The 25,585-nt window shown below is 62.8% G+C and overlaps 3 protein-coding genes across 5 annotated transcripts in view; all 3 read left to right on the top strand.

Moving 5' to 3' along the window:
* The window catches only part of TGFA (transforming growth factor alpha), a 10,574-nt gene extending 1,366 nt beyond the window's left edge, over window positions 1-9,208 (top strand). For both annotated transcript variants that reach the window (XM_074563650.1, XM_074563651.1), the window contains exons 2-5: window positions 3,555-3,608; window positions 6,840-6,963; window positions 8,145-8,294; window positions 8,444-9,208. In XM_074563650.1, the coding sequence (XP_074419751.1) occupies window positions 3,555-3,608; window positions 6,840-6,963; window positions 8,145-8,294; window positions 8,444-8,603 (488 nt within the window). In that variant the 3' untranslated portion in view covers window positions 8,604-9,208. The remainder of the gene's footprint in view (window positions 1-3,554; window positions 3,609-6,839; window positions 6,964-8,144; window positions 8,295-8,443) is intronic.
* A 9,061-nt stretch (window positions 9,209-18,269) lies between these two features.
* On the top strand, window positions 18,270-21,374 carry FAM136A (family with sequence similarity 136 member A). The gene is made up of 3 exons (XM_074563502.1): window positions 18,270-18,390; window positions 20,918-21,058; window positions 21,186-21,374. The coding sequence occupies exons 1-3, from the start codon at window positions 18,304-18,306 to the stop codon at window positions 21,372-21,374; spliced, it is 417 nt and encodes a 138-aa protein (XP_074419603.1). The 5' UTR covers window positions 18,270-18,303.
* Window positions 21,375-21,376: 2 nt separating this feature from the next.
* Window positions 21,377-24,988, top strand: SNRPG (small nuclear ribonucleoprotein polypeptide G). Of its 2 annotated transcripts, none has more exons than XM_074563504.1 (4): window positions 21,377-21,472; window positions 23,195-23,217; window positions 24,362-24,486; window positions 24,773-24,988. In XM_074563504.1, the coding sequence occupies exons 2-4, from the start codon at window positions 23,199-23,201 to the stop codon at window positions 24,821-24,823; spliced, it is 195 nt and encodes a 64-aa protein (XP_074419605.1). In that variant the 5' UTR covers window positions 21,377-21,472; window positions 23,195-23,198; the 3' UTR covers window positions 24,824-24,988. The 2 variants fall into 2 exon arrangements, with proteins under 2 accessions (XP_074419605.1, XP_074419604.1); XM_074563503.1 differs by lacking the exon at window positions 21,377-21,472 and adding an exon at window positions 22,493-22,932.
* The last annotated feature ends 597 nt before the right edge of the window (window positions 24,989-25,585 follow it).

Here is a 25,585-nt window from a genome sequence, read left to right as displayed (position 1 = left end):
TGGTAATCCAAGCCCCAGTAGCCCAGGACCCCAAGCCCTCGTATCTCTATATCCCAGGACCCCAAACCCTAGTTCCCTGGTAGTCCAGTCCTCTGAGCCCTGGTAGCCCAGTATCCTGGAACACCGAGCCCTGGTATCCCAGTACTCTGAGCCCTGGTCGCCCAGTATCCCGGGACCCCAAGCCACGATAGCCTGGTAGCCCAGTAGCCTAGTACTATGAGCTCTGGTAGCCCAGTAGCCCAGTGCCCTAAGCCCTTGTACCCCAGTATCCTGGTACTCTGAGCCCCGGTATTCCGATCCTCCGAACACCGGTACCGCCACCATCCCGGGGTGTCCCCAGCTGGGGCAGGGGGGTGACTCTGCTCCCCCAAACCTTCTCAGCCGCCCCGTCCCGTGTCCCACCCCCCCGCCCCCCCCCAGCATTCCCAAAACGGTTTGTTTTCCAGGGGGCTGGTGTCCGGGGGTGGGGGGGTGTTTGGAGGGGGGGGGGGGTGTGTGTGAATCGGTCGCCTCTCGCTCCGTAAATCCTGCCAAATATTTGGCGCGGGTCCCTCCCCGGCGGTATTGGCGTCGCCCGCTCCTCGCCCGCCGCGACGCGCCTTCCTCCGCTTCCCGAGCGCGGCCTCGGCGGGAGAACCAGCTCCCCCCCCGCCCCCCCCCCCCCCTTTAATTAAGGGCAGAGTTAATTAGCCAGAGCAGTTTGGCGATGAAAAAGAGGGGAGGTTAACGGGGCGCGAGGCTGGGTGATGCGGGATGCATCCGGATGCGCTTCCCAGCCTGGAGCTTTGGTGGGAGGCGGGAGAGCCCGGGGACGCGGGTGCTGCTCCCTGGGACGCGGGTGCTGCCGTGGGACCGGGGGTGGGGGGGTGGGGGTCACACCGGGGGTGATGCGGGGGCAACATTGGGGGACCTTGGTTGGGGTGGGGTTGGGTCGTGCGTCCCCCCCACCATCCCCCTGTGTCCCCCCCCATGCCCTCCCCGCCGTGCCCCCCGCAGCACCGGTACTGCTGCACCTGCCGCGGTGCAGCCGGGGCTTGGGGGGGGGTCAGGGAAGGAGACCCCCCCACAAACACACACACACACACTCCGGCCCTGCTCCGGCACGGCCATGCCGAGGTGCCGCCTTGCTCCGCTCCGAGCATCCCTTGGGATGTTGCTCCGCAGGCCTGTCCCTCCTCGGCGGGTGGATGGGGATGGATGAGGAAGGGGATGGGGATGAGGATGAGGATGGATGGGGAGGGGGGGTGAGGATGGATGGGGATGGGGATGAGGAAGGATGGGGAGGGGCGTGGGGATGGGGATGAGGATGAGGATGGATGGGGAGGGGGGGTGAGGATGGATGGGGATGGGGATGAGGAAGGATGGGGAGGGGCGTGGGGATGAGGAAGGATGGGGATGGATGGGCAGGGAATGGGGATGAGGAAGAGAATAGATGGAGATGAGGAGGGATGGGGATGACGATGAAGATGGAGGGGCGTGAGGATGGGGATGGGGATGGGGATGAGGATGAGGATGGATGAAGATGAGGATGGGGGGCAGCAGTCAGGCTGAACCCGGCCGAACACCAACTTCCAAACAAAACGGGAGGCGCCGAGGCAGGATTTGATCTTTTGGGTTTGGGGAGAGAAAAAGGCGGAGCGGGGGGCTGGGATTAGGTGGCCAAAAATGGCGGGAGGGCGGCCGAGGGACACAGCCCTGCTCGGAGGCAGGGGGGGGATGGGGGGTGTGCAGTTTGGCCGGTCGAGACCCCGATCCCCCCCCGGTTGGCTCCGGGGGAGCTCCCGGAGCCCTCAGCCAGTGTCGGAGAGGTGGGAGGTGGAGCAGAGACTGGGGACCAGGAGATGGCCCGGGGCGGCTTCCTGGAGCCTGGCTCCTCCGGCCAAAGTGGCTTCGAGGTGAGGGGGGGGCCCGGCAGGAGGATGGACGAAGCGGAATTCCGGGAGGGGATGACACAGGGATGAGCCGGTTCCTCGGGACGCGGAGGCGCAACGTTCGGCGGGGGCAGGAGGACGAAGGCGTCTTCCAGCGACGGAGCCGCCGGCAGCGGCCGAAAAAAGCCAAAGCTGGGGGGAGAGTTTGGCGGCGGGGGGGGGGGGGGGTGCCTTAAATTGAATTCCCATGGGAATGGGATCCCCGGGGGCTGGCTGGGTCTTGGAGAGGTAAGGAGAGGGGGGGTGTCGGTGTCTCTCCCGCGGCCTTTCCGCATGATTTGACTCAAACCCGCCGAGGAAAAGTGGGTCAGACCCAGCCGAGGGGCCGCGGCCGCGTCTGCCTGCGCACCCCCAGCTCCGGCTGCCCTGGAAAGCCGCTTGGCCTGGGGGGGGGGGTCTGCTCCCACCCCCCCCACCCCCCCCAGAGCAAAGGGGGGTGTTCTCAGCCTGCCTGCACCTGCGGCCCCCCCCGGATTGGGGGATGCAGGGGTGGGTTTGCCTGTAATGGGGTATTTTTGCCCGGGACGGGGTGGTTTTCCCCATAATGGGGTATTTTTCCCTCTATGGGGTGTTTTTGCCTGAAATGGTATGTTTTTTGCCCCGTAGCAGGGTAGTTTTGCCCGTAACGGCGTGTTTTTCCCCGTAATGGGGTGGTTTTGCCCAGGACGGGGTGGTTTTCCCCATAATGGGGTGGTTTTGCCCGTAACGGAGTATTTTTGCCTGTAACGGGGTGGGTTTTGCCCCATAGCGGGGTGGTTTTGCCCGTAATGGGGTATTTTTGCCCTGGACGGGGTGGTTTTCCCCGTAATGGGATATTTTTCCCTGTATGGGCTATTTTTGCCTGAAATGGTGTGGGTTTGCCCATAACGGGGCGTTTTTGCCCATAACGGGGCGTTTTTGCCCATGATGGAGTGGGTTTTGCCCCATAGCAGGGTGGTTTTGCCCGTAATGGCGCGTTTTTGCCCATAATGGGGTATTTTTGCCCAGGACGGGGTAGTTTTTCCCGTAATGGGGTATTTTTCCCTGTGTGGGGTGTTTTTGCCCGTGACGGGGCGGTTTGTGCCCCGTAGCGGCGTGTTTTTTGCCCGTAACGGTGTGGTTTTGACCATAACAGGGTGGTTTTGCCCTGTAAGGGTGTGGTTTTGCCCGTAACGGGGTATTTTTGCCCGTAACGGGGTGTGTTTGCCCTTAAGGGGGTATTTTTGCCCGTGACGGGGTGGTTTTGCCCACAGTGCCCGGGCGTTGTGCCCCGGGGGGGGTGTGTGTGTGTGTGTGCATCCTACGTGTCCCTGGGGGGACACGGGACAGGACCGGGCCCCGGGGGGGGTGGGGACGGGGCGGGGGGGCTGCCTCGTCCCTGGGGAGAGCAGCGATGGCGGTGCCCCGCGCTGGTGGGCAGCGTTCGGGGGCTGGAAAACCCCACGTTTTGCGTGACGGCAAAGGGCTGGCGTCGCCGCCGGAGCAAATAACGCGCGATAACAGAGTTTCCAGCAGTTCTCGGTTCCATCCTGGCTCTAACCTTTCCCCCCCCACCCCCGTCCGCCCCCCCGGCACAGCGCGGTGGCGGTGTCTTCTTCAAACCCGTGGCGGTTTGGTGACGCCGTGTCTCTGGCCTCTCCGCAGGTGTGCTGCTCGCCGCGTGCCACGCGTTGGAGAACACCACGGCAGCCGGGAGCGGTGAGTTTGCCAATGGGGTTGGGGGGGGGTGGGGGAAAAGCCAGCACAATTCCAGGGTGGGGGGGGTGTGTGTGTGTGTTTTTTTGGGGCGACGGCGCTGCCGACCTGCGGCAAAAACGCGGGCGCGGATAAACCATCCTCACCCCACGCGCGCATCCCGTCGCCCGGGGTCGGGGGGGGGGGATCCTGACCCCCGCGGGGGGGCTCTATCCCCAAAGGAAAATTGGGAAAAACACACACACACACACACGAATCCTGGCGTGCGGCGAAGCCGGGTCTCGGTGCCTGACGCCGGCTCGCGGCCCGTAAATCGCCTCATTCATAAAAGCGGCACAATGGGCTGCGGCAGCCGGGGGCCCTTCGTCCCCGTGTCCCGTCCCCCCACCCCGGCCCCGGCACGGCGTGGCACGGGGGGCTCTGCCACCCATGGGAAGGGCCATTTGGAGGCAGGAATGGGGAGGGGGGGGGGAACCCCCACATTTGGGGGTTGGAAAAATGGGTGGTTGAAGGGCACGGTTTGGGAAGGGCTGAAGGAACCGGTGGTGCCGCGGCGCCGGCGGCTTCGGAGCAAAACCGGGGATGCTCGGAGGCGTCTTTCCCGAGGGATGCGTGCCCGGCCGGGGGGGGGCTGGAGGAGAGGGGGTGCCCTGGGGGGGTGCGGTGCCGGTTGGGGATGGGATGGGGATGGGGTCCGTGCGGGCGATGGCAGCGCGGGGCTGCTGCGGGAGGAGGAGGAGGAGGAGGCGGCTGCAATGTGGCCGGCAGCTGCGAGGACGCCGGGGCTTAATGCGAGCCAGGACGTGCCGGGAGCCAGCGGTGGCAAGGGGACACGCCGATGGCGGTGATGGCAAGGGGACGCGGTGGCAAGGAGATGCGCTGCTGGCGGTCATGGCAAGGGGACGCAGTGGCGAGGGGACGCGCTGCTGGCGGTGGTGGCAAGGGGACACGGCGGTGGTAGCAAGGGGACACAGTGCCAGCGGCTGTGGCAAGGGGGCATGGTGACGATGGCAAGGGGACATGGTGATGACGGCAAGGGGACACGCTGCTGGCAGTCATGGCAAGGGGACGCGGCACGGTGGCAGTGGCAAGGGGGACGCACTGCCGGCAGCGGTGGCAAGGGGACATGGTGGTGGCGGTGGCAAGGGAATATGGTGACAATGGCAAGGGGACACAGTGGCAGTGGCAAGGAGTCACGCTGCTGGTGGTGGTGGCGAGGGGACACGGTGGCAGTGGTGGTGGCAAGGGGACATGATGGCAGTGGCAAGGGGATGCGGTGGCGGTGACAAAGGGACACACTGCTGGTGGTAGTGGCAAGGGGACAAGGTAGCGGGGGCGGTGGCAAGGGGACACACTGCCAGTGGCAAGGGGACACGGTGGCGGTGGCAAGGGGTCATGCTGCTGGCGGTGGTGGCAAGGGGACACGGTGGTGGCAGTGGTGGCAAGGGGACATGGTGACGATGGCAAGGGGACAGGGTGGTGGTGGTAAGGGGACACGCTGCTGGCGTCGATGGCAAGGGGACAGGGTGGCAGCGGTGGTGGCAAGGGGACACGGTGATGACGGCAAGGGACACAGCGCCAGTGGTGGTGGCAAGGGGACACGGTGACAATGGCAAGGGGACACAGTGGTGGTGGCAAGGGGACACGCTGCTGGCATCGATGGCAAGGGGACAGGGTGGCAGCGGTGGTGGCAAGGGGACACGCTGCCGGGTGCAGCCCTGCTGGCACCGTCCCCACCGGCGCCGCGGGGACGCGTTTGCGGCTCCGCTTTGCGGGTGAAAACCCCAAAAAGGGTTATTTTGGCGGGTGCCGGGGGCAGGGGTTTCCCCTCCGGCTGGTTCCCGGCGGCGCCATTTCTCACCGGGAACCCCAAATCCCACCTTTCCGAGGGTTTGTCTCCATCCCGCATCCCCAAACTTCTCCCTGCCGCCGGGGACACGGAGCCCGCGGCGCATCCCCGTCGTCCCCGCTCCGGCTTCTCCTGGCTTCGCCTCCCCGGAGACCCGGAAGCATTCGGGCAGAGACGTGGGTTTAATTACCCCCGGCCCTGCCATAAATCCCCGGCGGCAGGAAACTTGAGGTGGCTTTGAAACGACAGCGATCGGATGTGCTCGAGAGCCGGGCCTGATCCCAAAGCAGGATATTTGTTTTCCGTCTCCGCTTGCGGCAGGATAATTTGAACCAGGGCGGGATGTAATGGGAAACAGCATCCCGGCGAAACGGCCGGTGTTTAACTCTCTCCTCCTCCGTTTTAAAGCTTTAAGCTCTTTAGGAAATTCCTCCGGTGCCGGGGAGGCTTATTCCCAGCCTTCGGTATTCCTATATTCCTTTTTCAGTATTCCTATATTCCTTTTTCAGTATTCCTGTATTCCTATTTCATATTCCTGTATTCCTATTTCGGTATTCCTGTATTCCTATTTCATATTCCTAGATTCCTTTTCAGTATTCCTATATTCCTATTTCATACTCCTGTATTCCTTTTTCAGTATTCTGGTATTCCTATATTCCTATTTTGTATTCCTATATTCCTATTTTGGTATTCCTAGATTCCTTTTTCAGTATTCCTATATCCCTATTTCATATTCCTGTATTCCTATATTCCTATTTTGGTATTCCTAGATTCCTTTTTCAGTATTCCTATATCCCTATTTCATATTCCTGTATTCCTATATTCCTATTTTGGTATTCCTAGATTCCTTTTTCAGTATTCCTATATTCCTATATTCCTATTTCATATTCCTATATTCCTATTTCAGTATTCCTGTATTCCTAGATTCCTTTTTCAGTATTCCTGTATTCCTATTTCATATTCCTATTCCTGTATTCCTATATTCCTGTTCCTATATTGCTATATTCCTATTTCATATTCCTATATTCCTATATTCCTGTTTTGGTATTCCTATATTCCTATTCCTGTATTCCTATATTCCTTTTTCAGTATTCCTATGTTCCTGTTTTGGTATTCCTATATTCCTATTCCTATATTCCTATTTCAGTAGGATCCATCTGGGCTCCTCCGGGTGGTCCCACCCGGGATGCAGCTGCTGGGCCGCATCCCACCCGGGAATCCCAAAAAAAACCCCCTTTCCAGCCCCAAAACCTCACTGAACCTCGCCCTCAGCAGCACCCTGGGGAGGGGAGGGGAGGGGGGCTGCCCCCCTCCAAAAAAGTTCCCCCCCCGCCCCCCAAAATGGGATTTTCTCCTTATTTTTCCCCCCCCACCCCCCCCGGCAGGTGCGGGCGCGCCGGTGGCGGCGGCGGTGAGGTCCCACTTCGACGACTGCCCCGACTCCCACAGCCAGTTCTGCTTCCACGGCACCTGCCGCTTCCTGGTGCAGGAGGACAAGCCGGCTTGCGTGTAAGTGCCGGAAAAACGCCGGCCGCTCCGGAGGGTTCTCCCCTCGGTTCTCCCTCCCCCGGGGAACCACCCCCCCACCCCCCCGCTCCCCCCCAGCCCCAAAAGGGGAGTTCAAGCTGGGTTGCTGGGCTGCGAGCGCGCGGCACGGTCCTCTGGGTGATGTCCTTCACCCTGGTCCTTCAGCCAATGTCCTTGTCCTCCACCCCTGGTCCTCGGGCTGATGTCCTTCTCCACCCCGGTCGTGGGACCCATGTCCTTCTCGCCATCCCTGATCCTCAGACAATGTCCTTCTCCTCCACCCTGGTCCTGGGGCCAATGTCCTGGGGCCGATGTCCTCCTCCACCCTGGTCCTGGGGCCGATGCCCTTCTTCCCCCAACCCTGGTCCTTGGGTCAATGGTCTTCTCCCACCCTTGGTCCTTGGGCTGATGTCCTTCTCCCCCAGCCCTGGTCCTTGGGGCGATGTCCTTCTCCTCCACCCTGGTCCTTGGGGCGATGTCCTTCTCCCCACACCTGGTCCTGGGGCCAATGTCCTTCTCCTTCCCTCCCTGGTCCTCAGGGCGATGTCCTTCTCCCCCCACCCCTGGTCCTTGGGCCAATGGTCTTCCCCCACCCCTGGTCCTGGGGCCGACGTCCTTCCCCTCCACCCTGGTCCTGGGGCCGATGTCCTTCCCCTCCACCCTGGTCCTGGGGCCGATGTCCTTCTCCCCCACCCCTCGTCCTTGGGCCGATGTCCTTCTCCCCAGAACCCTGATCCTTGGGTCAATGGTCTTCTCCCAACCTTGGTCTTTGGGCCGATGGTCCTCCCCACCCTTGGTCCTTGGGCCAATGGCCTTCTCCTCCACCCCTGGCCCTGAAGCCAATGTCCTCCCCTCCCTGGTCCTTGGGGCGATGCCCTTCTCCCAACCCTGGTCCTTGGGGCGATGCCCTTCTCCTCCACCCCTGGTCCTTGGATTGATGCCCTTCTCCTCCACCCCTGGTCCTTGGATTGATGCCCTTCTCCTCCACCCCTGGTCCTCGGGCCGATGTCCTTCTCCTCCACCCCTGATCCTTGGGCTGATGCTGTTCTTCGCCCTTGGTCCTTTGGGCTGATGTTGATGCTTTTGTCCCCCCCCCAACCCCTGTTCCTCGGGTGATGCTGATGCCCTGCTGTGTGTCCCCCCACCCCCCACCCCCGCTGCAGGTGCCACTCCGGGTACGTGGGGACGCGGTGCGAGCACGCCGACCTGCTGGCCGTGGTGGCCGCCAACCAGAAGAAGCAGACCATCACCGCCTTGCTGGTGGTGGCAGTGGTGGCCTCCGTCCTGCTCATCGGCGTCTGCGTGCTCATACAGTAAGTACGGGCTGCCGGGGCCGGGGGGGTGACCTCAGCCCCCTTCCCACCCCCTGTGGGGCAGGATTTGTCCCGAGGAGACGGGGGGGGGACAGGACTGAGACACCCCCACCCCCGCCCAACCCCTGATTGTCCCCTCCCTCTTGCAGCTGCTGCCGGCTGCGGAAGCGATGTCAGTGGTGCCGGACGCCCATGGGTGCCCCGGAAAAACCGGGGGGGCTCCTGAAAAGCGGCACCTCCTGCTGTCACGCCGAGACGGGTAAGGGGACGGGGGGCCACCGCGCCGCCACGCCGGCCACCGGCGTCTAAACCGCGTCCCCTTCCCCGCAGGGGGCTGACCGAGAAGGTGTGTGTATGTGGGGGGGGCCCCCGTTGCCGCCACCCCCCCACCCAGGACACCCGCGCCGGGGCCCAGCATCTCTCCTCCGCTTTTCCTCTATTTTATTTTATTTTTATTTTCTCTTTTGGTTTTTTTTTTTTTTTTTTCTTCCTTATTTCCCACCCCCCCCGCCCCCCACGGAAGACGGCGAGCGGGGGGGCTCCCTCTGCCCCCCCACCCCCAACCCCGGCCACCTGCGGCTTCGCTTTGGGTTTATTTTGGGGTTGCGTTTTTTTTTTTTTTCTTCCTTTTTCTTCCGTTTTTTAATTTTAATTTTTTTTTTTTTCTTTTAACCGAAGCCAGAACTCCCCCCACCTCCCCTTTCCCCCCGCCCCCCGATTCCCGCAGGATGGGGCTTTATTTTTCTATAGAGACAGAAACGCCGGCGCCGGCCCGGCCCGCGTCGACTTTGGGGACAAATAGGAGCTTTTTATTAATAATAAAATAAACCTTAATCTCTAGAAAAAAAACCTCCTCTCCCCTCCCGGCGCAGCGTTAATCCTCTCCGTAGCCTTTATCATAACCCACCCGAAGCTTTTTTTTTTTTTTTTTTTTTTTTTTTTTGGGGGGGGCGGGGGTGTATTTTTTTTGGGGGGGGGGGTGTCGATTGTCTTTTTTTTTTTTTTTTTTTTTTTTTTTTAAAAAAAGTCATGGTTACTCTCGTGTCTTCTGTATATGTTGCACTGAAAGTTAATATTTAATGTTTTAATTTATTGCGTGTGGTTAAATTAATGTTCGATTTCTAGAATACGTTCTCGTGATCGGCTGTTTGTTTCTTCCCCCCCCCCCGCCCCCCCCCAGTACCTGGATTATAGTTATTTAAGTGATATAAAGGACACTTTTTTTTCAGAAAATTTCTCTCTCGAGGCTTTTTTTTCTTTGGGTTTTTTTTTTTGGGGGTGGGGGGGCGGGGGGGACGGACGTGGCCAGGAGGGGGGGATATTTGGGAAGGAGCCGCTGGGTCCTGGGGGGAGCAGCCGCAGGGTGCAGGACTGATACCTCGGTGATGGGCTCGGCCCCCGTTTTCCCCCATTTCCAGCCCAAACGGGGGTGCCCCGATACCACGGTGATGGGCTCAGCCCCGTTTCTCCACATTTCCAGCCCGAACGGGGGTGCCCTGACACCTCGGTGATGGGCTCAGCCCCATTCCCCCCTGTTTCCAGCCCAAATGGGGGTGCCCTGACACCCCGGTGATGGGCTCAGCCCCGTTTCTCCACGTTTCCAACCCAAATGGCAAAGCACCGACACCCCGGTGATGGGCTCAGCCCCGTTTCCCCCTGTTTCCAGCCCAAACAGGGGTGCCCCGATACCACGGTGATGGGCTCAGCCTCGTTTCTCCACGTTTCCAGCCCAAATGGAGGCACCCTGACACCTCAGTGATGGGCTCAGCCCCGTTTTCCCCTGTTTCCAGCCCAAACAGGGGTGCCCCGATACCCCACTGATGGGCTCAGCCCCATTCCCCCCTGTTTCCAGCCCAAATGGGGGTACCCTGACACCCCGGTGATGGGCTCAGCCCCATTTCTCCATGTTTCCAGCCCAAAAAGCACAGCGCCGATACCCTGGTGATGGGCTCAGCCCCATTTTTCCGCATTTCCAGCCCGAAAGGGGGTGCCCTGACACCCCGGTGATGGGCTCAGCCCCGTTTCTCCATGTTTCCAATCCAAACGGCAAAGCACCGACACCCCGGTGATGGGCTCAGCCCCATTTCTCCACGTTTCCAGCCCAAATGGGGGTGCCCTGACACCCTGGTGATGGGCTCAGCCCTGTTTCTCCATGTTTCCAACCCAAACGGCAAAGCACCGACCCCCGGGTGACGGGCTCATCCCCATTTCTCCATGTTTCCAGCCCAAAAAACACAGCGCCGACACCCCGGTGATGGGCTCAGCCCCATTTTTCCGCTTTTCCAGCCCGAAAGGGGGTGCCCTGACACCCCAGTGATGGGCTCAGCCCCGTTTTCCCCTGTTTCCTGCCCAAATGGGGGTGCCCCGATACCCCAGTGATGGGCTCAGCCCCATTTCCCCACATTTCCAGCCCAAATGGGGGTGCCCTGACACCCCGGTGATGGGCTCAGCCCCGTTTCCCCACGTTTCCAGCCCTAACCATGAAGCCTGGGGGGGTGGGGGCGGATGGGGTTGATCCCTTTCCCACTGGTGGGCCCCCCCCCCAGGGCGAGACCCCCCATTGTGGGAGTATGTGCATGGGGGGCACCAACCCCAGCCAGGCCATGTCCCACCCCCCAGCTCTGTCCCCCCCCCCCAGCCAATTTGAGGACAAACACCTCCATTCCACTGGGGGCGGGGGGGGGGGGGTGTTTAATCCCTTTTTTTTTTCTTTTTTAATACTTTGCCCCCAAAGCCCCCACCCTGCCCCAAAGGGTGGCACCTCCCTTGGCGCTGAGCCCCCCCCCACCCATGCAAAGACACACACACCCCCCCGCCGCGGGGGAGCAGGGGGTGCCGGGGCGGGTGTGCGTGCCGCGCGTGGTGGTGGTGGGGGGCGGGGGGGGGTGCGTGTGCTCCCACCCTTTCCTCCGCACCCCCACCGCCGGCCCAGCTGCTGCGCAGGTGCCGCAGCGGATACGGCCTCGTGGGGGCTGGGGGGGGGGGCCAGCAGGCAACGCCGGTGCTCCCCCCGCCTCCCCCTTGGAGACACAGGCCTCACCCTGCCCTATGAGCCCCCACCCCCCGGTGTGGGGTCAGGGCAACCGGGCCCGGCCTCAGTGTGCCCAGCTGGGAAATGGGCTGAAGCGGGTGCGGGATGGCGCTGGGGGGGGGGGTTGGTCAGGGCACCCCTGGCCCAGCCTCGGTGTGCCCAGCTGGGAAATGGGCTGAGGCGGGTGCGGGATGGCGCCGGGGGGCATGGGGGGGGGCAGCGGGGGTCCGGATCAGCCCACAGCAAAACGCTGCAGCTGCTGCAAAACGTGGCCGGACCTTGCCCCACAGGGACCCACGGGGGCTACGGGCACAGCGGGGGGGCGGGGGGCACTGCTGGCCCTCCCTGGACCCCCCCAGCTCTTTGATTTGTAAGATGCAGGTTCTTCGCTGCGGGGTATAAAGGCAGCAGGTTTTCGGGGGGGGTGGGGGGGCGAGCCCAACCCCCCCCGCCATGGTCAGGGCTGGGGACACGTCCCTGAACGGAGCCATGTTGGGGGGGGGGGGGGGGGGGGGCGATGGGTGATGCCATATGGGACCCAGAGCATTTTGCGGGGGGGGGGTGGGTCGCATGTGTTGCTTCGCCCAGTGTTGGGGGGCAGCCGGGGCTCTGGCTCCCTCCTGCACCCTCTGGAATTTTCCGTGCCGGTGTCACACCGGTGCCGGGACGAGGCTGGCGGCACGTGCCCACCGCACGGGTGGCATGTGCCAGGACGGGGCAGGAGCTGGCCGTGCCACGGGGCCGGGGGCGGGGGGGGGGGAGCTGCAGTGACGCACGGTGCTGCCAGCATGGCAGCGAGGCGCAGGCGCTGCATGGCAGCCTGGGCATTGCGGCGCGGCGTGGCGCAGGCACTGCGGCGCGGCGGAGGCGTCGCGTGGCCGTGCAGGCGCTGCATCGCGGTGCGGGCATCACAGCCCGGTGCAGGCGCTGCATGGCAGCGTGGGCGCCACATCCCGGCGCGGGCTTGCGGCGCGGCGCGGCGCAGCGCGGGCGTTGCAGTGCAGGGATGGCATGGCAGTGCATCACAATGCAGGCGTCGCCTGGCCGTGCAGGCGCTGCATCGCGGTGTGGGCACTGCATCGTGGTGTGGGGACTGCAACCCAGTGCAGGCGCTGCATGGCAGCGTGGCAGTGCATGGCAGTAATTGCATGGCGGTGTGGGTTATCGCACCGTGGTGCAAGTATTGCATCCTGGAGCAGGCGTTGCACGGCCATGTGGGCATTGCAGGGCAGGAATTGCACGGCAGCGCGGCATTGCATCACCGTGCAGCGTGGCATTGCACTGCAGGCACTGCATGGCACTGCGGGCACTGCATGGCAGTGTGGGCATTGCACGGCAGGCATTGCGTGGCAACGTGGGCGTCGCATTGTGGTGTGAGTATTGCACCCCGGTGCGGGCGTTGGAGGGCAGTGTGGGCGCTGCATCGCTGCATGGGCACTGCATCCTGAGGCAGGTGTTGCATGGCAATGCGGGCATTGCATCGCGGTGCGAGTATTGCAACCCGGCGCAGGCGCTGCACAGCAGCGTGGGCATCACATCGTGGTGCATGGGCACTGCATCACCGTGCAGGTGCGACACAGCAGCGCGGCATTGCACTGCAGGAGCTGCATGGCAGCCTGGGCGTTGCATCGCTGCATGGGCACTGCGTAGCGGTGCAGGCGTCGCCTGGCAGCGCAGCAGTGCGTGGCAGTAATTGCATGGCAGCACGGGTTATCGCACCGTGGCGCAAGTATCGCGTCGTGGCGCAGGCGCTGCATGGCAGCGCGGGCAGCGCATGGCAGGAACCGCATGGCAGTGTGGGAACTGGGTGGCAGTAACCGCATGGCAGTGCACGCGTTGCCCTGGAGGAACCGCATGGCAGCGCGGGTGCTGCATCACGGTGCAGGCGTTGCGTAGCAGTGCAGGCAGTGCACTGCAGGAACCGCATGGCAGCGCGGGAATTGGGTGGCAGTAACCGCATGGCAGCGCAGGCAGTGTACTGCAGGAACCGCATGGCAGCGCGGGAATTGCGTGGCAGTAACTGCATGGCAGCGCGGGCAGTGCACTGCAGTAACTGCATGGCAGCGCGGGAATTGGGTGGCAGTAACTGCATGGCATCGCGGGCAGCGCACGGCAGGAACCGCATGGCAGCGCGGGAATTGCATGGCAGTAACTGCATGGCAGCGCAGGCGTTGCACTGCAGAAACCGCATGGCAGCGCGGGAATTGCGTGGCAGTAACTGCATGGCAGTGCACTGCAGTAACTGCATGGCAGCACGGGCAGTGCACTGCAGTAACTGCATAGAATCATAGAATCATAGGGTTGGAAGGGACCTCTGGAGATCATCTAGTCCAACCCCCTGCCAGAGCAGGGTCACCCAGAGCAGGTTACACAGGAACATGTCCAGGTGGGTTTTGAATGTCTCCAGAGTTGGAGACTCCCCCACCTCTCTGGGCAGCCTGTGCCAGGGCTCTGCCACCCTCACAGCAAAGAAGTTCCTCCTCATGTTTAGGCGGAACTTCCTATGTTCAAGTTTGTGCCCATTGCCTCTTGTCCTGTCCCCGGGCACCACTGAGAAGAGCCTGGCCCCATCCTCCTGACACCCACCCTTTAAGTATTTATAAGTGTTGATAAGGTCACCCCTCAGACGTCTTTTTTCCAGACTGAAGAGCCCCAAATCCCTCAGCCTTTCCCCATCAGAGAGATGTTCCAGTCCCCTCATCCTCTTGGTAGCCCTTTGCTGTCCCCTCTCCAGCAGTTCCCTGTCCCTCTTGAACCAGGGAGCCCAGAACTGGACACAGTACTCCAGGTGCGGCCTCACCAAGGCAGAGTAGAGGGGGAGGATGACCTCCCTCCACCTGCTGGCCACGCTCTTCTGGATGCACCCCAGGATGCCATTGGCCGCCTTGGCCACAAGGGCCCATCGCTGACTCATGGTCATCCTGTTGTCCACCAGGACTCCCAGGTCTCTTTCCACAGAGCTGCTCTCCAGCAGGTCACCCCCAACCTGTCCTGGTGCGGGGGGTTATTCCTCCCCAGGGGCAGCACCCTGCACTCGCCCTTGTTGAACTTCATAAGGTTTCTCTCTGCCCAACTCTCCACCTGTCCAGGTCTCTCTGGATGGTGGCACAGCCTTCCAGTGTGTCAGCCACCCCCCCAGCTTGGTGTCATCAGCAAACTTGCTGAGGGTGCACTCTATCCCCTCATCCAGGTCATTGATGAATATATCGAAGAGGACTGGACCCAGTACTGACCCCTGGGGAACACCACTCGTCACCAACCTCCAACTAGACTCTGTGCCCCTAATCACGACCCTCTGAGCTCTGTCCCTCAACCAGTTTTCAATCCACCCCACTGTCCATTCATCTAACCCACACTTCCTAAGCTTCCCTATGAGGATGCTGTGGGAGACCGTGTCAAACGCCTTGCTTAAGTCAAGGTAGACCACATCTACCGCCCTCCCCTCATCTATCCATCTAGTCATGCCATCGTAGAAGGCTATCAGATTAGTCAGACATGATTTCCCCTTGGTGAATCCATGCTGAGTACTTCTGATAGCTTTCCTTTCCTCCACGTGCCTTGAGATGACACCCAGAACGAGCTGTTCCATCATCTTTCCAGGGATGGAGGTGAGGCTGACCGGCCTGTAGTTCCCCGGCTCCTCCTTCTTGCCTTTCTTGAAGACTGGAGTGACATTGGCTTTCCTCCAGTCCCCAGGCACCTTGCCTGTTCTCCAGGACTTCTCAAAGATGATGGAGGGCGGCCCAGCAATGACTTCTGCCAGCTCCCTCAGCACTCTCGGGTGCATCCCATCAGGGCCCATGGACTTGTGAATATCTAGATGATCTAATTGGTCCCTCACTCGCTCCTCCTCAACCCAAGGGAAGTCGTCTTCTTTCCCTGTTACTTTATTCAATGCCTGGGACTCCTGAGGGCTGGGCCGAGCAGAAAAGACCGAAGCAAAGAAGGCATTCAGTAACTCTGCCTTCTCCACATCCTCCGTCACCATGACTCCTGCCTCATTCAGCAGTGGGCCTACAACTTCTCTGGTCTTCCTTTTGCTTCCAATATACTTGTAGAAGCTCTTTTTGTTGTGCTTGATGTCCCTAGCCAGGTCTAATTCCAAGGCGGCCTTGGCTTTCCTTGTTTCATCCCTGCACGCTCTGGTGGCATTCTTGTAATCCTCCCAAGGGGTCAGTCCCTTCTTCCACTTATTATAAACTTCCTTCTTCCACTTGAGCTTTTTCTGAAGCTCCCTGCTCAACCATGCAGGTCTCCTGCGTCCCTTGGCCGATTTCTTTCTCTTAGGGATGCACCGATCCTGAGCTTGGAGGAAGTGGTCTTTGAATGGCAGCGTGGGAATTGTGTGGCAGTAACCGCATGGCAGCGCGGGAATTGCACTGCAGGAACCGCATGGCAGCGTGGGAATTGTGTGGCAGTAACCGCATGGCAGCGCGGGCAGTGCACTGCAGTAACCGCATGGCAGCGTGGGAATTGTGTGGCAGTAACCGCATGGCAGCGCGGGAATTGCACTGCAGGAACCGCATGGCAGCACGGGAATTGGGTGGCAGTAACTGCATGGCAGCACGGGCAGTGCACGGCAGTAACCGCATGGCAGCGCGGGAATTGGGTGGCAGTAACCGCATGGCAGCGCGGGCAGTGCACTGCAGGAACCGCATGGCAGCGCGGGAACTGGGTGGCAGTAACCGCATGGCAGCGCGGGCAGTGCACTGCAGGAACCGCATGGCAGCGCGGGAATTGGGTGGCAGTAACTGCATGGCAGCGCGGGCAGTGCACGGCAGTAACCACATGGCAGCGCGGGAATTGCGTGGCAGTAACCGCATGGCAGCGCAGGCAGTGCACTGCAGGAACCGCATGGCAGCGCGGGAACTGGGTGGCAGTAACCGCATGGCAGCGCGGGCAGTGCACGGCAGTAACCGCATGGCAGCGCGGGAACTGGGTGGCAGTAACCGCATGGCAGCGCGGGCAGTGCACTGCAGGAACCGCATGGCAGCGCGGGAATTGGGTGGCAGTAACTGCATGGCAGCGCGGGCAGTGCACGGCAGTAACCACATGGCAGCGCGGGAATTGCGTGGCAGTAACCGCATGGCAGCGCAGGCAGTGCACTGCAGGAACCGCATGGCAGCGCGGGAATTGGGTGGCAGTAACTGCATGGCAGCGCGGGCAGTGCACTGCAGTAACCGCATGGCAGCGCGGGCAGTGCACTGCAGTAACCGCATGGCAGCGCGGGCAGTGCACTGCAGGAACCGCATGGCAGCGCGGGAATTGGGTGGCAGTAACTGCATGGCAGCGCGGGCAGTGCACGGCAGTAACCACATGGCAGCGCGGGAATTGCGTGGCAGTAACCGCATGGCAGCGCAGGCAGTGCACTGCAGGAACCGCATGGCAGCGCGGGAACTGGGTGGCAGTAACCGCATGGCAGCGCGGGCAGTGCACGGCAGTAACCGCATGGCAGCGCGGGAACTGGGTGGCAGTAACCGCATGGCAGCGCAGGCAGTGCACTGCAGGAACCGCATGGCAGCGCGGGAATTGGGTGGCAGTAACTGCATGGCAGCGCGGGCAGTGCACGGCAGTAACCACATGGCAGCGCGGGAATTGCGTGGCAGTAACCGCATGGCAGCGCAGGCAGTGCACTGCAGGAACCGCATGGCAGCGCGGGAATTGGGTGGCAGTAACTGCATGGCAGCGCGGGCAGTGCACTGCAGTAACCGCATGGCAGCGCGGGCAGTGCACGGCAGTAACCGCATGGCATCGCGGGCAGTGCACTGCAGGAACCGCATGGCAGCGCGGGAATTGGGTGGCAGTAACTGCATGGCAGCGCGGGCAGTGCACGGCAGTAACCACATGGCAGCGCGGGAATTGGGTGGCAGTAACCGCATGGCAGCGCAGGCAGTGCACTGCAGGAACCGCATGGCAGCGCGGGAACTGGGTGGCAGTAACCGCATGGCAGCGCGGGCAGTGCACGGCAGTAACCGCATGGCAGCGCGGGAACTGGGTGGCAGTAACCGCATGGCAGCGCGGGCAGTGCACTGCAGGAACCGCATGGCAGCGCGGGAATTGGGTGGCAGTAACTGCATGGCAGCGCGGGCAGTGCACTGCAGGAACCGCATGGCAGCGCGGGCAGTGCACGGCAGTAACCGCATGGCAGCGCGGGCAGTGCACTGCAGGAACCGCATGGCAGCGCGGGAATTGGGTGGCAGTAACTGCATGGCAGCGCGGGCAGTGCACGGCAGTAACCACATGGCAGCGCGGGAATTGCGTGGCAGTAACCGCATGGCAGCGCAGGCAGTGCACTGCAGGAACCGCATGGCAGCGCGGGAATTGGGTGGCAGTAACCGCATGGCAGCGCGGGCAGTGCACTGCAGTAACCGCATGGCAGCGCGGGAATTGCGTGGCAGTAACCGCATGGCAGCGCAGGCAGTGCACTGCAGGAACCGCATGGCAGCGCGGGAACTGGGTGGCAGTAACTGCATGGCAGCGCGGGCAGTGCACTGCAGTAACCGCATGGCAGCGCGGGCAGTGCACTGCAGGAACCGCATGGCAGCGCGGGAACTGGGTGGCAGTAACTGCATGGCAGCGCGGGCAGTGCACTGCAGTAACTGCATGGCAGCGCGGGCAGTGCACGGCAGTAACCGCATGGCAGTGCGGGCAGTGCACTGCAGGAACCGCATGGCAGCGCGGGCAGTGCACGGCAGTAACCGCATGGCAGCGCGGGAATTGGGTGGCAGTAACTGCATGGCAGCGCGGGCAGTGCACGGCAGTAACCGCATGGCAGCGCGGGCAGTGCACGGCAGTAACCGCATGGCAGCGCGGGCAGTGCACGGCAGGCCACTGCACGACACCCCGGGCCACGGCGGCGGGGTTGGGGGGGCCGCAGCCGTTGCCCAGCCCAGGCCGTGCCCCGGTCCCCGTGTGTCCCCCCCGGGCCCTGCCGGTCCCGCCCCCGCCCCGCCCCGCCCCTCCCCGCCCCGTCCCGCGATGGCGGCGGCGGCGCAGGCCCGGGTGCAGGCGGCGGTGGAGGGCGCGGTGCAGGCGCTGGAGCGGGACCGCATCCGCGCCATGCAGGTACCGGGCGAGGGGGGGGCCACGGGGCCGGGGTGGGGGGGGCACGGGGCGGGGCCTAGCGGCCGCCCCCCCCCCCCCCCATCCCCGCAACTCGGGACCCACCGCCACCCCCCCCCACCCCGGCAGCGCGCGCCCGCCGGGCCCCACGTGCGCGCGGCGCTGGGACCTGCCCCCCCCGCCCCGGTCCCGCGCGAGACCGCGGCCCCCCCCGCGCCCCTGCGGAACCCCCCGGGCCCTCAGACACCCCCCGTCCGTGTCCTCAGAACCCCCCCATGGCCTGCGACCCCCCCGTGGCCTGAGAACCCCCCATGGCCTGTGTCCCCCCATGGCCTGTGTCCCCCCATGGCCCGAGACCCCCTGCAATGGCCTGTGCCCCCCCATGGCCTGCACACACCCCCCGCCCCGTGCCCTCAGACCCCCCCGCCATGGCCTGTGCCCCCCCCCATGGCCTGTGTCCCTCCATGGTCTGAGACCCCCCGCAATGGCCTGTGCCCCCCCCATGGCCTGCACACACACACTCCCCGCCATGGCCTGAGACCCCCGCCATGGCCTGTGCCCCCCCCCATGGCCTGCACAGACCCCTCCCCATGCCCTGAGACCCCCCCCCATGGCCTGTGCCCCCCCCATGGCCTGCACAGACCCCTCCCTATGCCCTGAGACCCCCCCCCATGGCCTGTGCCCCCCCCATGGCCTGCACAGACCCCTCCCTATGCCCTGAGACCCCCCCCCCATGGCCTGTGCCCCCCCCATGGCCTGCACAGACCCCTCCCCATGCCCTGAGACCCCCCCCCATGGCCTGTGCCCCCCCCATGGCCTGCACAGACCCCTCCCCATGCCCTGAGACCCCCCCCCATGGCCTGTGCCCCCCCCATGGCCTGCACAGACCCCTCCCTATGCCCTGAGACCCCCCCCCATGGCCTGTGCCCCCCCCATGGCCTGCACAGACCCCTCCCTATGCCCTGAGACCCCCCCCCATGGCCTGTGCCCCCCCATGGCCTGCACAGACCCCTCCCCATGCCCTGAGACCCCCCCCCCTCTCCATGGCCTGTGTCCCCCCATAGCCTGAGACCCCCCCATGGCCTGCGCCCCCCCAGTGCATACTCTGTGCCCCCCATTCCCTGTGTCCCCCCCCATATTCCCTGTGCCCCCATTGCCCTGTGTGACCCCGTGCCCTGTGCCCCCCCCCACTGCACAACCTGTGCCCCCCCCTATATTCCCTGTGTCCCCCCCAGTGCATACCCTGTGCCCCCCCATGCCCCGTCCCCCCCATATTCCCTGGACCCCCCATTCCCTAGACCTCCCCCCATGCCCTGGGCCCCCCCATATGCCCTGTCTCCCCCCCCATTCCCTGTGCCCCCCCATTGCATTCCCTGTGCCCCCCCATGCTCTGTGTCCCCCCCTATTAGCTGGGCCCCCCATTGTCCTGGCCCCCCCACCATGTTCCCTGGCCCCCCCTTATTCCCTGTGCCCTCCTGTGCCCCCCCCATGCTCTGTCCCTCCCATATTCCACGTGCCTCCCCCATTCCCTGTGCCCCCCCATATTCCCTGTGTCTTCCCCACATGCCCTGTGCCCCCCCATATTCCCTGTGCCCCCCATTCTCTGTGTCCCCTCATATTCCCTGTGCCCCCCCATATTCCCTGTGCCCCCCATTCCCTTTGCCCCCCCATATTTCCTGTGCCCCCCATTCCCTTTGCCCCCCATATTCCTTGTGCCCCCCCATTCCCTGTGCCCCCCCATGCTCTGTCCCCCCCATATTCCCTGTGCCCCCCCATTGCCCTGTGTCCCCCCATATTCTCTGTGCCCCCCCATATTCCCTGTGTCCCCCCATATTCCCTGTGCCTTCCCCACATGCCCTGTGCCCCCCCATTCCCTTTGCCCCCCCATATTCCCCGTGCCCCCCATTCCCTTTGCCCCCCATATTCCCCGTGCCCCCCCATTCCCTTTGCCCCCCCATATTTCCTGTGCCCCCCATTCCCTTTGCCCCCCATATTCCCTGGGCCCCCCCATTGCCCTGTGTCCCCCCATATTCCCTGTGTCCCCCCATATTCCCTGTGCCTTCCCCACATGCCCTGTGCCCCCCCATTCCCTTTGCCCCCCCATATTCCCCATGCCCCCCATTCCCTTTGCCCCCCATATTCCCCGTGCCCCCCATTCCCTGTGCCCCCCCATATTCCCTGTGCCCCCCATTCCCTTTGCCCCCCATATTCCCCGTGCCCCCCATTCCCTTTGCCCCCCATATTCCCCATGCCCCCCATTCCCTTTGCCCCCCATATTCCCCGTGCCCCCCATTCCCTTTGCCCCCCCATATGCCCCGCGCCCCCCCCATTCCCTGTGCGCCCCCCCCCCCCCAGTGCATACCCCATGCCCCCCCACGTTGCCCCCCCCCAGCGCATACCCCATGCCCGCCCCCCCCCCGCCCCAGCCTCGCTGCGCAGCCGCCCCCTCTCAGGCTGCTCCCCCAACCTCCGAGGGGCGCTGGGTGCCGGTGGGTGTCCCCCCCCCCATTAACACCCCCCCCCCAAACAGGGCGCCATGTTCCGGTGCAGCGCCCGCTGCTGCGAGGACGGGGCGGCCTCCATGCAGGAGGTGCAGCGCTGCCTGGAGCGTTGCCACGCGCCGCTGGCCCGCGCCCAGGCCCTCGTCACCGCCGAGCTGGAGCGCTTCCAGGTGACGCCGCGGGGACGTGGTGGTGGTGGGGGGGGGGGGACAGGGGACGGGACACCCCATGAGGCCCCCCCCCCTAAACCCCTTGACACACACACCTTCCCCCTCCCGCCCCCCAAAATCCCCGCAGGACCGCCTGAGCCGCTGCACGCTGCACTGCAACGACGAGGCGACGGACGCGCTGGCGGCGGGGGCCGCCGAAGGGCGGGTGCGGGGCCAGCTGGAAGCCTGCCTGGCCACCTGCGGGGACGACCACCTCCGCCTGGTGCCCGCCATGGCCAAGAAGATGGAGGACGGGCTGGCCGCCCTCCAGCAGTAGTTGGGGGGGCGCCGGGGTTTGGGGGGGGGAATGGGGACACACGCTCCCCCCCCCACCCCCCTGGCCTCCCCACACCACTCGCGACGCGCTCATTAAAGGCGAGGTGCCACGCTGCCGTCGCCTGCGGGTGCTGCAGGGGGCGGGGGGGGGTGTGGGGGGTGATCTATGGGGCGATGGATGTGGCTATGTAGGGGGTGATGTATGGGGCGATGTACATGGCTATGTAGGGGGTGATGTATGGGGCGATGTAGGGGGTGATGTATGGGGCGATGTACATGGCTATGTCGGGGGTGATACATGGGGCGATGCTTGGGGTGATGCATGGGGAGATGGGGGGGGATCTATGGGGCTGCGTAGGGGGTGATGCACAGGGCAGTGCTTGGGGTGATGGCTGGGGAGACGTAGAGGGGGATGTGTGTAATCTGTGGGGTGATGTGTGGGGCAAGGTGTAGGGAGATGTAGGGGGTGATACACGGGGCGATGCTTGAGGTGATGTATGGGGAGATGTGGGGGGAATCTATGGGGCGATGTACAGGGCTATGTAGGGGGTGATATACAGGGCGGTGCTTGGGGTGATGTATGGGGGGATCTATGGGGCGATATAGGGGTGATCTACGTGGCGATGTATGGGGTGATGTATAGGGAGATGGGGGATCTGTGGGGCAATGTATGGGGCGAGGTATGGGGAGGTGTAGGGGATGATCTATGGGGCGATGTATGGGGCTGTGTAGGGGGTCATGGATGGGGTGATATACAGGGCGGTGCTTGGGGTGATGTATGGGGAGAGGTGGGGGGGATCTATGGGGCGACGTACAGGGCTGTGCGATGTATGGGGTGGTATACGGGGCGATGCTTGATGGGGCAAGGTATGGGAAGATGTAGGGGGTGATGTATGTAATCTGTGGGGTGAGGTATGGGGAGATGTATGGGGTAATGTATGGGGCAATGTACAGGGCTTCATATGGGGTGATGTAGGGGGTGATGTATGGGGCAGGTACAAGGCGATGTATGGGCAGGTGTAGGGGGCGATGTAGGGGGTGATGTATGTGATCTATAGGGTGATGTACCGGGCAATGTATGGGGTGGGGTTTCTATGGGGTGATGCGTGGGGCGATGCTGGTGGGGCAAGCCCGGTGCGGGGCGCTGCAGAGGGCGCGTGGGAGGTGGGGGGGGGCCGGCCCCTGCCCACGGGCCGTGTGTTGGGGCGACGCGCGTGTGGGCTGCGATGGGGCGGCCCCCACACGTGTGCGAGATGTGGGGCGCCCCCCATGTGCAGGGACGCGCCGTGGGGCCGTACCGCCGCGTGTAGCCCCGCGCCGCTTCTCGGGTAATTACGGTACCGCCCCCCCCCAACCCCGGCGCGGCGCTGATTGGCTGCCGGGGATGGTGGGCGCAAGGGGCGCCGGGAAGGGGAGTGAGGCGGGGGGGCGGAGGGGGGAGCGCGGCTCCTATTGGCTGGCGGCGGGGGGGCGCGGTGACGTAGTGGCGCGGCGCGAGCGGCGGCGTGAGGGGGTCGAGGAGACGCCATGAGCAAAGCGCACCCGCCCGAGCTGAAGAAGTGAGGCCGCGGCGGGGACGGGGCCGCCGCCGGGGACGGGAATGGGGGGAGGTGTTGGGACGGACTGGGGGGGGACCGGGGGAAACGCGGGGAAACCCGCCGCCCGGGCCCGCCATCCCCCACCGGCTGCCGGTGTCCCGGCGTGCACCGCGGGCGGCGCGGTGTCATGGCGGCGGGGAGGGTGGGTGGGTGTATGTGTGTGATGGGGGCTCTACTGCTTCCCCGCCCCGTGCTGACCCGCCGCCGCTATGTCTCGTTGCAGGTTCATGGACAAGAAGCTGTCGTGTGAGTGCCGCCCGCCCGCCGCTCAGCCTGAGTGGGCTTTGAGGCGGGGAGACACACCCCCCTCACCCCGCGGCCTCCCCTTCCCCTTTATACCCCCCCCCCGCGCCGCCTTGCCTTTAGCCCTTCCGCCGCCTCCGCTTTATCCGTCGTCTCCCCTTCCCCTTTATCCCCCCCCACCACCTCCCCTTTATCCCCCACCACCGTCTCCCCTTCTCTCACCCCCCAATTTACGCCCCTGCAGCCTCCCGTTCCCCTTTTCTCACCTCCCTTTACCCACCCCCGCTGTCTCCCCTTCTCCTTTAAACCCCCCCTTTACCTCCCTGCCACCTCCCCTTCCCGTTTTCTCATCCCCCCTTTACCCCAGCCGTCTCCCCTTCCCCCACCCTTCCTTTACCCTCCCCCCCCCGCCGTCTGCACTTCTCCCACCCCCTGGCCTCCCCTTTACCCCCCCACCATCTCCCCTTCCTTCTCTCAACCCCCCCCTTTACTCCCACCGTCTCCCCTTCTCTCACCCCCCCGCTTTACTCCCACTGTCTCTCCTTCCCCTTTTCTCACCCCCCCTTTACCCCCCCCCATCTCCCCTTCTCTCACCCCCTTTTTACCTCCCCGCCACCTCCCCTTCCCTTTTACGCCCCCCACCCCCCTTGCTGCCCCCTGCACTTCCCTCTGCCCCTTCTTTTTTCACCACCTCCTCTTCCCTCGCTGCCCGCTGCCCCGGGGGGTGCCGGCTGCCTGGGCTCGTCCTTCTGCTTGGTGGGGACCAGACCACCAAGAGCAGGCCCTGATGAATTCAGGCTCTAAAAGCCATTAATTAGATCAATTTTAATTTAATAATTGCTTTCTTAAACCTTTAGAACAGCCTTAATAGACTCATGGAATGGTTTGGGTTGGAAGGGACCTCAAAGCCCAACCGGCCCCCCCCTGCCCTGCGCAGGGACACTTCCCACTAGCCCAGGCTGCTCCAAGCCCCGTCCAACCTGGCCTTGAACACCTCAAACCCTTCCCAGCCTTTAGGATGTGATGCTCTAATTGCTCCCAATTAACAAAAGATCCCTGTGTCCCCACTTATTATCAAAGCCGCGGTCCGGGCAAGGAAAAAGGGGTCTGCGATTCCGTTCGTAAAAGGTTTTTGCCTTTCTTGTAGTGAAGTTAAACGGCGGCCGCCACGTCCAGGGCATCCTGCGGGGCTTTGATCCCTTCATGAACCTCGTCATCGATGAGTGCGTGGAGATGGCGCCCGGCGGGCAGCAGAACAACATCGGCATGGTGGTGAGTGCCGCCTGCCGTGCCAGACCACGTTAATTTAAATAAATAAATGCCTTTTAACAACACGGAACAATCCGTGGGGTTTAAGGGCTAAAATCGGTCCCTCTGCGTCTTTGCGAGGGGGAGTTAATGTCACTTTTTGGTGCAGCAAAAGCGAGACTGTTCTTTTTTATGTGTTTATGTCCTTAAAAAACTGACACCAGCTTTTTTAAGGCCGTAACGCCGGGGTGGGGCGGGACACACGCACGCTGGCGGTAACTATGTGCTGCTCTTCACTTTCACTTTTCAGGTCATCCGAGGAAACAGCATCATTATGCTGGAAGCCTTGGAACGAGTATAACCCCAGAGAACCCCCCCTCGTTACCGGCCGTGATGAACCCCATCCCGCCCTTCATTTACTCCTTGAATCCGCCCCGAAGTATCCCCGAGTGTAAACTTATATTGTTTTGGGTTTTTTTTTATTCTTTTCTTTTTTCTTAAATAAATTTTGTAATGGTTGATTTCACTTGTGTCGCTCCTTGAGTTTTTTGGGGGCGGTTGGTTGTTAATTCCGCTCCCGACATCTTTAAAACTCCCCCGGGGGCCTCTCAGGAGGCTTAATTTGTTGAAGCCGGTGCTAAATTAGCGCTAATTTGGGTGGTTTTTTCCCTTAAACACCTCATAAAGAACGAGCTACGGAGCTGCGTTGTGGTGTTTTGATGGTTATTTGTTATTAATTGTCGAGAAAATGGTAAAACTCCCCTCTGAAGAGCGAGGAAGGGTAATTTTGCCCAGCTGGGCTGCCTGAAATGAGGAATTTTTTTAGGAAATAATGATTTTATTTTTTTTTTTAACTCTTATTTCCGCATCTGGTGCGGGAAAGCGTGCGGGGGGCTGGACAGGCTGGATGAGGCTTTGGGATTTTCCTCCAAAGCGGGAGCTTGGTAGAAATTGGCCGTTTCGGTTCGCTTTTTTTGAGGCAAACTCCCTTATTGACGGGGATGGTCGCGTTTGTCACCGGGTTTTTCATCTAAAGAGGCACCGGTAAGGATCCCAAAACCGGGAAAAAGCGAGTTTTGGGACAGAGCTTAAAACGTTGGGTGTTTTTGTTTTTTTTTTTTAA

This window comes from Larus michahellis, chromosome 20 (assembly GCF_964199755.1).
Source record: "Larus michahellis chromosome 20, bLarMic1.1, whole genome shotgun sequence".
NCBI lineage: Eukaryota > Metazoa > Chordata > Aves > Charadriiformes > Laridae > Larus > Larus michahellis.
Note: the sequence above shows the minus strand (reverse complement) of the source record. Positions and strands in the feature narration are given on the sequence as shown.

Excerpts from the sequence above, each read along its gene's own strand:
- FAM136A (XM_074563502.1), top strand. The coding sequence starts at position 18,304 with ATGGCGGCGGCGGCGCAGGCCCGGGTGCAGGCGGCGGTGGAGGGCGCG. Across the intron at positions 18,391-20,917 it reads ACCGCATCCGCGCCATGCAG|GGCGCCATGTTCCGGTGCAG; the intron begins GTACCGGGCGAG and ends CCCCCCAAACAG. Across the intron at positions 21,059-21,185 it reads CCGAGCTGGAGCGCTTCCAG|GACCGCCTGAGCCGCTGCAC; the intron begins GTGACGCCGCGG and ends AAATCCCCGCAG.
- SNRPG (XM_074563503.1), top strand. The coding sequence starts at position 22,901 with ATGAGCAAAGCGCACCCGCCCGAGCTGAAGAA. Across the intron at positions 22,933-23,194 it reads CACCCGCCCGAGCTGAAGAA|GTTCATGGACAAGAAGCTGT; the intron begins GTGAGGCCGCGG and ends GTCTCGTTGCAG. Across the intron at positions 24,487-24,772 it reads AGAACAACATCGGCATGGTG|GTCATCCGAGGAAACAGCAT; the intron begins GTGAGTGCCGCC and ends TTCACTTTTCAG.